The 13,171-nt window shown below is 42.6% G+C and overlaps 1 protein-coding gene across 1 annotated transcript; it reads right to left on the reverse strand.

Moving 5' to 3' along the window:
• Positions 1–1,485: 1,485 nt before the first annotated feature.
• Positions 1,486–12,487, reverse strand: rtbdn (retbindin). Its single transcript, XM_085784976.1, has 6 exons — positions 12,215–12,487; positions 10,971–11,153; positions 10,735–10,834; positions 9,296–9,424; positions 7,800–7,896; positions 1,486–3,015 (listed from the first exon to the last, which is right to left on the reverse strand). Exons 2-6 carry the CDS (start codon positions 11,128–11,130, stop codon positions 2,665–2,667), a joined length of 837 nt encoding a protein of 278 aa, XP_085641102.1. The 5' UTR covers positions 11,131–11,153; positions 12,215–12,487; the 3' UTR covers positions 1,486–2,664.
• Positions 12,488–13,171: the final 684 nt, after the last annotated feature.

Below are 13,171 nucleotides of genomic sequence, written 5' to 3' on the forward strand. Positions count from 1 at the left end.
AGGCTTTATAACAATAAGCATAACACATTATAGAGCATTATAACTCTATTATAATACTTGCCCTTAAGCCATTATAAAATGCTCTATGATGTGTTATGCTAATTGTTATAAAGCCTTATGATAATTTATGAGTATTTATAATGATGGTTATACACTTTTATAAGCCAATTATAACACATTATAACTATATTTATAATGTATTATCGACATGGGCATTGTCAGCGAGTTATAACGTATTATAATATCTGACCTTATAAGTCATCATAAAATGCTTTATAGTGTGTTATGATGATAAGCCTTATGATAATTTATGAATGTTTATAATTATAGTTATACAATGCTATAACCACATTATAACTCATTATAAGTATTATAGAGATAGGCATCAAAGTCTTACAAAAATGGTTGTTAGTTGGCTAACAGTAAATAATATGGTTAGTTAGCCAACATTTATAATAATTTTTAAAATAAACTTAGCGACACCACAAAATCCTGGAGGGTGTGTATGTCCTATAGAAAAAAGGCTATAGAATATAAGTTATATTATATTGAGTATTTAGTAGTGACACAACCTCTGCAATGCTAAGGAATGGCTTCTGTAATGCATTCTATTGGTGGTGGTGATGGGGGTTCCGATGAACAAGAAAAGTGGGTGTGGTTGTTTTTTTCTCCACCAAGGAGTGTTTTGGGTGTAAAACTAATGTTTGCAATCAACTCAGAATCATGAAAAACCCCTAGTTTGACCCCTCAGAAGTTACTTAAGACCAAATTTAACATTACGGAACCAACTTTGAGTAGTTTTTTAGGGGGTTTCCCACGGGAGTTGAATTTCAACATTTTAAGACATCATATTACGCATGTTCCTAAAGACAATTGTGAAGAAATTTCTTGGTAAGGATTTAGTTCCCAGATTGGTCAAATGTCTGCTAAAATGCCCTTACTATACATTGATTCAGCTGCAAAGAGGAAGCAGAGTGTCTGTGTTGGCTGGTTGTGAACTGTGCTGATGTCATCATGAGCATTAGGATTGTAGGTTGATCTTGCTCAGTTTTGTGTCTTCGTTTTTCCTATGCTTGAGTTAGCTATGTTGTGTACTTCAGTGTTCAGGCACATGAGTCTGTATGAAATGGATGCATTTCATACTGGAAAACCTTTAATATGCTGAACCTCCATGTGATATAGGGCTCTGGCTGTTTTTATTGCTTTGTTTGATTGTTTATTGTCACGTGGGGTCCCATGGTCCTGTTGAAGGCCCAGAGTCTGGGGCAATGTTCACCATATGAAATGTTCAGCTTGTGTCATTCTAGCTAGAAGTCTGACGTAAATAATGTGATTGTTGGATTGTGTATAGATAATTCATTCAAATGAGGAATTATTTGAGCTCATCTGACAGGGTCTGTTTGGGCACATTGTTTTCCATTGTCTTGGATGAAAAGAGTCTTGATTGCATAGCGCAACCTGATGAACGGAGACAGACTCAGAATTACATTTAGAAATGTTGTCTTTATTGAGAATGTAAAGAAAAGCACAGAAACACCCTTTTCAGCAAGCTGACCATACATCAGACAAACCTCCTATTTTTTTAATCATTTTTTTTTTACAAAACATTTACATGTAACAGTGCCTCACTCTAGAAATACATGACGTGAATATAAAAGAAACATCCACAGTACATTGATCATGTGTGATCGAACTAGCAGAGCAACCTCGTCTGGTCTGAATGCTGCCTCTGTGGATTTAACTCAAGTGAGCAGATTTAGTTTCTGAATATTAAACCTTCCCTCAGGTGTTAAACATCCCAGCTCCACTGGTCCAGATCCCTTAACGTTCAGGCAGGTGGTCTGTGTTAGAAAACCTAAGTTACATTCATTATTATCATGACTCTGCGTGACTTTTACCCCATGACATGTAGAGACTGCACGGTACAGCATAACAACAGCAAGATTTGCGTGTGACAATTGACTAAACGCACGGATTAAAGTCAGCTAGACGATTGAAAAGAGTAGCGGGGTGGTGAAGTACTGGTGCAGGTACGTTATATTTACAGTACTGTCGTGAACAGTCCTCTGGCGACATGACGACGCGACCGACTCATGCAGAGACACTACATCTGGAGCACTTTTTCCTGCGTACAAGACTCCACACATCTCCTATCATAACACTGAGTGATGTTTGTACTGAGCTCTACAAAACAAATAAGATACTCGACCTAGTTAAAAAAAAAAATCACCTTGTTCGCTGGCAATAAAACATCTGTGCAACCATTCTGCAATATCAATACTAGGAATTGTCGAAGCCCTTACAAAATTGACAATTTTGCCTTTAAATACTCATATTAATATACTGTATTATTTAATTTTAGCATCTTTAATAGTAATTGTTAATCGTGAATTTTTTTTTTCTTCTTTTTTCAATCAAATAATTGATCAGGAAGTGTTTCAAGCTTGTCAGTCTATCTTATGCCAGATACTGTAAAGTAGCCACTACTTAAAACCATAGAGATTATATCTGAAATGTAATGATAATGATAATGATAATGAGAGCTTAGGTTTTGTGGTAAGGTTAATTAAAGGAGCAAGGTTACAACTCCTTTTCAAGAGAGAGGTTTTGTATATTAGGATCTAGACAATTAACTCTAAACTCTGTGTCATCTATCACTCCTCTCTACAAGCCGCTGCCGCTCCCCTCCCCGTCGTCCACCATCACCGAGCGCTTGCGCAGCACCGAGTTGCCCTTCCTGCTGCTCCTGGCCTGCAGGGGCAGCTTGGTCTGGCAGGGGGCGCGGTACTGGGGCAGGCCCGCCTTGGTGGTGTCCAGCTCCTCCGGGTCGTCCTGCTGGGCCCGCAGCGCGGCGATCACGTCCTTGTCGGACGGACTCAGGGTCAGGCAGCCGCAGGGGCGACCGCCGTCCACTCCCATCTCCCCGGGCTCGCCCACGTCCTCGGGGTCGTCCTCCACCGTCATGAAAGCGTCGCCCCACAGGCTCTCGCAGAGATCCCTGCCGTGCTGGTACATCTATGCACACACAGACACACACAAAAATCAAAAAACAAACCACACAGACACACACAAAAATGTTAGCCAGAGAAATAGGTGTTTGCTGTTTGAAAACAAACTCTCAATTTCTTCTCAGTAAAGTAAAACACAAGCATCTGAACCTGCACTTATACCTGTGGTAAATCCAAGAGAGCAAGAGTGCAGGAAGAGGTAAACACTGGTCAAATTTGAGAAGTACAGCTCTCCATTTTTGTGTGAAAGCACAATATTCGCCGCTTCCATGAAGAGCGGTCCTTCTTTTTCCGGCGAAACATCTATTGAAATAAGAGATTTTGGCCTTTGAGGGCAGCGCAGGCCTTGAAAACAAACTTGCTGCTACTGTGGCGAGCGGCTTTTGTCTGCCTCCCCTGCCTCGCCTCACCTCACCCCGTCTCCGCCAACCTTGAGAGCAAATTAGAAGATGTGACCTTGAATAGCTCACTGTGTTGTATCTCAAAAATTTCATCTCCCTGCGCCGCCTTTGCGCCGGTAGAACGACGGTTCCTGTCAGGCTTCACAGACTAAGAGAGCGCACGGATCCGAGCTAATCGGAAAGGTCACTCCCTGCACCTTCTGTGACGCTATCTGACGGACAAATTCGTTACAATGCTCCGTCCTTATGAAGTTATACTTTGAGGGAAAAACTCCCCAATTACCGCTGACATTAGCTTTATGGTTTCTGGAGCATGAAAAATGATACTCTCCCTCTCTCTCTCTAATAAGACACGTGTGCGGATTAGGAGGGATATTGCATTACAGTGCAAAAACAAATCACAATTCAACATTTAAGCTGTTTAACTGTAAATGGCGTAGACCGACGTACTTAGAAACAGCTGAGAATGCTAATTAGTGAAGTTTCAGTGTGACACGCTGTGTTTTTCTGTGTCTAAGCTCCCGTTCTCTCTCCAGTCGCTGCCTCATAACCAGTCATTAAGACGCGCTGCCAAGTCACCGACTCTGTCTCCTACTATAGCTCTCTCTGCCCCCCACCTATAACTTCCACTCTATCCCCCCGCTGCATTTCTTTCCCTCCTCTCTTGCTGTTTGTATACCTCTCTTATTCTCCCTGTTTCTGTGTAGCAACCCCCCCTCCCCCCTACACCCACCCCTATGCCTGCTTCCTTTCATCCTCCTGTCTGTTGGGGGATTAAGACTGAGTCACACAGGGCGCGCGCAGAAGAAAAAGCTCTAATATATTTACCGTGTTGGAAGGACAAAAAGGATGACTGCTGTTCCTCTTCACTACATATGCTCTCTGTCTGACGCTTAGGTCTTATCACTGCAACCCCGTAACGCACACACACACACGCGTGCACACAGACACACACACACACAAGCAAACATTTCTGTCCTTCCCCAGGCGGACATGGTTTGCTGCCAAAGCTAATTCAGTACAAGCACAAGTGGCTTTAGACGACATGGTGTGATCGAATAAGTGAGATAGAGAAATTTCCTGGGGCAGTAGCCTGTCCTTCCCATCCTTATCTCATTTAATCTGCCCTCCTCTGTTCGAATAACACGACATTACACCTGGTGTGAAAAGGGAGCCAGAGGAGAGAAAGGAAGGATCTTTTTTCTTTTTCTTTTTAGCACTGTCTGTTGAAACAGTTCTCAACATCAGAATCAGGAAAATGTCTTTTATGCAACAGAATAAACGATGATCCTGATTTGAGAATATAGGCCATGAATATGTTTGAATACGAAATAGATGATATAATGAATTATCACAACAATTAGGAAATTATACATCTCCTCAAGATGTCTTGATCTGTTTAAGTCTTAACAACACTTGGGGAATATTTTAGGAAACAAGCAAAATCTTTAAATTATGCTTCAGATTTCAGACCAGAAATTACAGTTATCTATATAGACTGGGAGAAATTCATAGCAGGTGCCTGTACTGTACAAAGATAAATACACTAATGCAAGTTTAAAATCCAGCCAACCCTGAGGAGGAATATTAGTTCTGAAAATGTTAAAACATGTAGCACACTAAAAATACTCAAAAATTTTTACCAGAAGAATAATGTACTCTTGCAAGACACTATCCTAAAATAAAAGTAATGTGAGAATGTTAGATGTGTATGTTCATATACTGTATATTGCCAAGAATATGTTTGTTTTGCTTTATGAGGCAAGAGGGGTGGGCGAAAATAAGCTTCAGCTTCAGCTTCAGCCTACACACTTTCAAAAACCGAGTATTTAATTCTGTTCTTGTTTGTTTGTAAATAGGCTGGAATAAATTTTCATTCATTCATTCAAAATAAATAGGTGAAAGAATAAAATGGTAAAACATTGTGTTTAAGGGTGACTTAAAGGGGGTAATAAATGGTCATAATTAACACCTTATGAGTGTAATGAGGGAAGTTATTGACCTACATAGCTTCAGCTATAGAGAAGTTTTTTTTAATGATTGTTAAAGACATCGTGTACTTTTTAGATCCAGTGTCACATCATCTAACAATCAAAACCAATGTCAGAGAAGATACGTCTCTGTCATGTTCAGTAATGTCACAACTTTATTAGAACTTTGTTTTGGACAACATACTGTATAAAAATGAAGTGGCAAGCTTTTCACAAGTTCAACAAATGACAATTAAAGGTCACTTTTTTCTTTTTTTTTGGCACCTTTTTTTTTTTTTTTTTTTAGCAAAAGCATGCATGAGGAATTTCAGCTGAAGTAATGACCTTTATTTTGGAGTGGTGGTGCACTAAGCTCAAGCTATGAAAATGTACTGGAGAGCGAGGTGTGAGTCTCTTGTTTACTCCATTGTATAGCCTACCTACACTTTGGTTACAGGGTACAGTATGTGCTCTGTTCACGCCTACTTCAAGGTAAAGTTTAGCTAAGTGTTCGGGATGTGAAAAAACATAGGCTAACACTTGAAATAGATTTTTAAAAATATGATAAAAAGAAAAATAGCTATTGTGAAAAGACATATTGTACTGCTGGTCTGGTGCTAATATCCAATAATTATTCATTAATAAAACTTAATTGCAGTGTAATTTACTTTAAAATATTCTAAATACTAATTTCTTCCCTTTTAGCTATCTGGTAAATGTTAAACGGTGCAACATGTTCATACAAAAGAACTGCACTATTATTCAGTAGCCTCATATTCTCCCTCTGATCATTAACTCACTACATCGGATGCACAGATGCCGTTCTATACGTGTTTGGAGCCAGAGTCTGGCACAGACCATGGCCGCTCTTTGCAGCTGTAACCTCATTCCCACAAAACCAGGAGCAGAGAGAGTGTCGAATGCTGAGATAAATCAGGCCTTGGCTGGCAAATAATGTTACCAATGAGTATAAAGAGAGAGTGAGACCGAGTGCCAGAGGGATTTTTGCATGCTGTGTGTGTGTGTGTGTGTAAGTGTGTGTGGAATAAATATACAATGGTGCAGACAGGATTTGTAAATGCTGACTGCAGTAGATATTGATTTGCATAGAAACAAGCTAATACATTTAAAAGCACACACATACACACATCTATGAGCTGAACTTTTCAGGAGGTGGCAGAAACACCAGCGAGGATCCTGAAAAGGTTGCAGGAGGATTTATTTCAAGTCGTTGTGAAACTTTGTCTTAAATCCTGAGGAGCTAAAGTGAGATGGCGAAGTGTTGGTGCATGTGTGCTGTTAGTTTCTGCTTTCTCATCTCAGCCCTGACGTGGACTAAAAGTGCAGTGAAACCTCCCTCCGCTGGCCGAAAAAGAAAAGAAAATGAAGCTTTATTGCTGTGACCTCCAAAAATATTGAGAGGTAGGAGCTTGTTTGCGGTGTCTCTGTAGAGCGGAGGTTTGTTGAATATGCTGTGACTCATTTCTTTGTATCAGGAGTTGTTTAAAACACTCCGTATGAGAGCTACTTAAATTTATTGGAGCCTGTTTTGCTCCATTAGAGGCATCCTACATAAAAAATGGGGCCAGAGTAAGCACACAAAGCACCGAAATACACACACACGCACTCGCACACACACTGATACGTATTGTCTCTTCTGATTTTCTCTCCTACAGCAGATCTGTCATTTCTAGTAATCACCTAATATCCACCAGACAGCCTTAATAGGTCTGGTGTCTGGGGGTGTGCGTGTTCGTTTGTCGGTGTGTGTCTCCCTAGGTGTGAGAGAGACAGAAGGAAAAGGTGATAAAGGAGGCGAGAAAGACAGAAAACAGGGACAGACAGGAAGATGGACAGACAGACAGACAGACAGACAGACAGACAGACAGACAGACATTGTGGTGTTGGTGTGTGTGTGTGTGTGTGCTGTGACGGTCAGTTTGCTGTTGGCCTCAGCTGCACATCAGCCCCTCGGTCACTCTGTCTCTTTTTAAATCACCCAGCTGGCCCCTGCCCACTGAAGCAAGACCAAACCTTTTCATGCTTCAGCCCCCGCACCGGTTAACCCTTCCCTCCCCCTGACCGTCGCCACACAGACTGCAGCAGCGCGGCTCAGTATCTGACCTCCTGCCTTGCAACTTGTGGCTCGAGTGATGAGCTGCGAGGTCGGTCAATGGGATTTAAAACCTCTAACACCTCCTCTGTCGGTCGGGCCCAGGAAATCTAAGCGAAGCCGTGACTCTGCTCTATTCACACAGAGTAGCCTACCACTCTTATGTCATTGCTAATGCTATTACAGCTGCTTACAATTAAATGCCACACCCCATTAGCTGACGTTTTAAATAGAGTGAACTGTCGGCCTCCGCTGTGGCTCTGGAGGAGAAGCCACAACAGAAACATGGTCCCAGATCTGAGCCTACCTGCTGGTACTGGACACAGGCTCCGGTGCAGTTCTGTCCTCTGGGGTCTCTGGCCCAGTTACGGGCACATGTCATGTCCATCCTGCAGGCATCAAACCTGAAAAAGAAAAATGTAATATATAGGCAAATGTATGAATGTGATTCAACGGCAAAGTGGCTTGTTAGCTTAGCATTAAGACATAGGGAAACTGCTAATTATTTACACGGTGTTGAATCTGGACAATAACTACATGATGTGGTTTTTCCACGGGGTGATGTGCCGCTCTGTTTCCTGGACTGCTTCCAGGCTAATCTTTTGGTCAGACACAACAACTGATATTAACGCTCTGAGTTGGTTTTAAACAGATTAAATATAAGATTATATAATCAGTCAGCTACGAGTGGCTGGCAGGTTGATACTGTTGCCTGTGGACAAAGCCACAGTTAGCTGGTTCCAGACTGTATGCTAAGCTAACTGTCTGCTAGCAGTGTTTAGCATAAAGGGATATACAAATTTGCCTATTGCCATAATCCCTATAGTCATAGCAGTAGATTCATTACCTTTAATTGTCGGAGTGTGTTGTTTTGAGATCGGCAGGGGAGAGACACAGGTGTATGGTGTTTCCACGTTTCTCTCATCAAACTAAATACACAATCCAACAACTCCAAAACGCTCTTGTGGACAAGTTGTGACCTGCACATTCACCACGCTATAAAATAATAATGTAACGTTACAAGAGTTGTTTTCAAGGCATATGCGTAACCAAAACTACATTTCAGACACGGCTGCTGGGCGGAGTGATTTCAAAAGCGCAAGTAGTTCTGAGTATTTGCTTCATGTGTCGTAATGTTTCATAATTACGTTATTATTTGTGGTGAATGTGCAGGTCACAACTTGTCCACAACAGTGTTTTGGAGTTGTTGGATTGTGTAGGCTATTTAGTTTGATGAGGGAAACGTGGAAATACCGTGCAGCTCTGAGCGGCTCTGCCCCGCCGTTCTAAAAATAGCTTGCACAAACAATTAAAGGTAATGAACCTACTAAAAACTATAGGGATTATGGCAATAGGCGAATTCCCAAAATGTTGAAATATCCCTTTAAGCTGGTAATAATATTTCCTAAATTGTCAAACTGTACATACACATTCCACATTGTTTTCTTATATGTTGTCATGACAACATCCAAAGCTAGTAGCATTTTGTCTCAGGGATGTGGAGCTCACATATTTTTGGTGACAAAGTCTAAATGGTGGGGATTTCCTGTGTGATCCTTATACGTGAGCTTCATGCATTTGTTGCCTTCTTCATAAGAAAGGACTCTGACACATTCAGCCTTTTAGTCGTATCTGTGTCATACAGTTTTGTGCTGTTTATTGGACACTCCATCTCCGTATGAAGAGCGCCGCGCGCCGCGGTTACAAACGCCGGTAATCTCTCTCCTGACACTCTTATAGGTGAAGGGGGACAGATTCTGATTTTGATTTAAGCTCGCGTGGCAGTGCGTTTGGCAGCCTCACCAATCACGACAGAAGCTGTGGCAGAGCGGCACAGCCTGGATGTATGAGCGGCGGTGGGGATGAGGCCACCGAGCAGCATCGGGGGAGCAGCGGTAAAAACATGACACACGCTTCAGGAAGCCTTCACACCTGAGGAAAAAGGAGAGAGAGAGGGCAGCAGGTAGTATTAACACAACATGATGTTCAGTGACATTTTCATTTCAAACCCCCCTTGAACCTAGGAGTCACTGCCAACAAGTCATAAAAGTAACACTGAGAGGTAATACGGATACAGGTCATGCTGTTAAATGTATCTAATCCCGTTAGTGTGTCCGTCCAAGTTGTGGTTGTGACCTTTTGGCCTGTCTGTGTTTTTCCACTTAGCTTCTACATAAATCATAACTAAGGTACGTTCTCCCACTGCACAGGCTCTTCTAATTAACACTGTGCTTGAATAATGGAAAGTGTCTTCACTGGACCCACTGACCCACTGGTACGTTGCATTGCTTGTACAACAAACCTATATAAAATCTCAACACCATTTTCTATTTTGGGTTTGAATATTTCACTTTAAACTATTACAGCTTCAGTGCAGCCTTGGAACAAACACAAACAGAAAAGCTTATGTAACGTTTAACTGAGAAAAAAAAAAGTCCCTGTGCAGAAGCTGCTCAAGCCAGCGATAACTGATTTTGTTGCCACTTGGGGGCAGTTGACACAAGTTGCAAACACAACACAGTGTATAGTACTGTACAACAGCCTATTTCTATAGTGCAGAGCAACACTATCAACATAAGTAGTTTTTCTGCCCATCCATTTCAATTCACTCCAGTTTTAGCTCAGTTTTTAGTCGCCACCAACCAAATATCTGGACTTTTCGCGACCGGTAGGTAAGTGGGTTTAAAAGCTTCTAGGTTAACACAGTTGCGATAAAAATATTATAAGAACTGTGAGGGAAACAAAACGTTAAAAATGTTTAAACGGCTTTTCAGACCTGAGAGGTGACAGAGTCAGGTGTTGGGTGTGCATTGAATTTACATATATGAAAAATACTGTATTTTCATATAAAATAAAAACATACATAATACAGACTTAATATCACAACATAAGATAGATTGAGAATACATATGTTTATTTATGCTAAGCCTATGTATGTGTCTTATATATAGGCTACATAAAGGCCACATATTTAATAGGTGTTTCATGTCTGTTATCTTTTTGTTTTTTATCATTTTCATATAGGCTATTCAGGGATTATATGTCTATGGTAATATTGTCTCCAATTCCAGATGACATTTATGGCAACATCTTGATATAAGGACATATATAATACATATCTGCAGGTTCCAAAATGTCATATCAATTTTTGATATGAAATATATTAAACTATTTATCATCGCTGCATAAGACTAGAATTTAAAGGGGTTTATATCGAGAGGATATCTGTGTGCGAGACTTACTCAGAGCTCAGGGGCCCACATTTGTCCCAGGGTTCATTCTTATTGCTGACAGAGGGAACATGGGAGATGTCCTGGATGCCGTCCTGTGTGCAGCAGCTATCTGTTGGCGGACAGGTAAAGCTTTCATCCAGTTGTCAGTCAGGACATCAGGTTTGATATTTCCATCACGACCTGCCACCACACCACACCACTGAACATACAGTGTTTCAGAGTAAACACACAAGTCGGTCACTCACTGTCAGCGTACAGCGCGCAGTCCCCCAGGTGCGGCTCGGGGCTGGGCGCGGCCTTGTGCTTCCCGTCCTGAAGACACATCCCCTCCGAGCGGGCTCCACCAATCAGCGCAGCCGCCAAATATGCGCAGACCAATAGCAGAGGGCGAGAGGTGACATCCATCTCTACAAGATGAACAAGCAGGTCTGGAAAAGAGTTCAGCACGTTGGACAGCGGCAGACACAACACAAGGCGTGTTTCACTGAATCATCAACTACTCGAATGCACAAGCTGTCTAATGTAATATAATATTACAAATAGAAACTAACAGCTCAATGATAGGCCTATACATACACAAAACCAAACACATTGGATTTAAAAGCCCCGGTCAAAGTTGCCTTCACGCCTCTGTAGTTCCAGTCCTGATGGTCGTGCAGCAGGTACAGACTAGAGTGAGTAACCCGGAGCAGACTGCTCAGCCCCGGGTGTGCTCTGCATGTGGTGACCTAGTAGACACGGTGAGCCTAATTAGGTGGGACTGAGACACCGTGTTGAGGTGGATGACATGCGTAGTTGTTTAATCTGACAAGCGGCTGGCCGATGTGTAGCCTACATAACACGAATTAAACAAATCTGTTGGACATGGCCGCGTGGCCTTGGGCAGCTCCAGTGTGGCCCCGAGCTTATCCAACAAAAACAACACAACAGATAAAGGCGACGGTTAAAATAGAAGAAGATGGGAAGCAGTTTGAAAACTAGTTCTTTCTCAATTACTGTTTATATCTATTAGTCTACAGATGAAAAAACTATTCCAACATTTTAAATGTAAAATGCAAAAAATAATTTCAGTGTACATAGGCTACACGATATTTTCTAAGGGTCAGACTGTAACAACATATTAAAAAAAACCTCCAAATTCAACATGTAAAAATCACGCAGTTGTCAATCAAACAGTAGGAAAAAACACAAACAAAAAAAAAACACAAAAAAAATGCAGTTTCTCCTCCGAAGTGTCTCGCGCTCATTAGTGACTTGACAGTGACCTTAAGACACTTCCATGGTAACCTTCCGCCTCACAGAACTGAATATTAAAAAAGTAGTACTACTCTTCTGGCACGAGCCTGTGATTTTGTTGTGATAACGATGTGACACATTTGTAAAACTGACTCACGTCGACCTGTCGGAGCAGGTGTTGCTCCGTCTACCGTCTCTACCGGCTCTCCCTCTCTCCCTTTCCCTGCTCCGCGGGTCTGCTGTTTTTTTTTACCTGTCGGTGGGTGAAAGACGCTCCGTCCGGAAGAGTTTCCTCCTGGTGTCGATGCCTCTTCTCCGCTGCTGAGTGAGTGTCTCCTCCGTCTCCTCCGGTGTGCTGCTGCTGTGGATCCAGCGGCTGTGCGCGGTGCTGGAGCTCCGGTCTCCTCCTCTCTCTCTCTCTCTCTCTCTCTCTCTCTCTCTCTCTCTCTCTCTCTCTCTCTCTCTCTCTCTGCTGGCTGTGATCTCTGCTGCCTGGGGGCCGATGCTCTCCACTTTGTCACCGGTTTATATGAAGGACATTTCAGTCCTTTCCACCAGGCAGCTCACCCCCTCCCCTCTGCCCCATGCTGGGAAGTCCTCCCTCCTCCCCCTCTCTCTCTCTCTCTCTCTCCCTCTTTCTCTCTCTCTCTCTCTGTTGCACGCACACACACAGACACACACTCCTTGCTAATCTCCCAATGAGATGTTTACCAAATCCTCCTTGTTGACAGCCTTCCCCTCCATCCGTCCAAGTAATGTTGTTGGTGGAAACACTGTTGGAAAAATCACATTTGTCCAACTGATTTACAGGCAAAATCCAATCTCATAAGAGATGTGTTGCCCTTGATTTGGAGAGGATCGCTCACAGGTGGTGCTGAGTCACACCTGTCCTCTCCCAGCTCTCTTTCTCTCTCTATCTCTCTTGCACACACACTGAGGTCAGGGCTTTTTCCAGATGACAGGGTTAGAGCAGGGTACAGCTGAGATTTAATACTGTATGATATGCTGAGGACGGGGGAACGCACATCTCTGTGGAACAAAACGCTGCAAACTCACCGACAATCTGCTGCGCAACGCAAAACCCCTCCTGCTTCCCCCTCCCCCCCTCCGAGGTCAGAGTTCAGGTCGGGCTATTTTTTTTGGATGCAGGTTTTTCCTCCCTCCTGTTCTTCACCTGCGCCGGTCGATGCATGTGGGTCATGTGCGTGCA

The sequence above is a fragment of the Trachurus japonicus genome, chromosome 8, assembly GCF_045865225.1.
Source record: "Trachurus japonicus isolate A0001 chromosome 8, Traja_1.0".
In the NCBI taxonomy this organism is placed as follows: domain Eukaryota; kingdom Metazoa; phylum Chordata; class Actinopteri; order Carangiformes; family Carangidae; genus Trachurus; species Trachurus japonicus.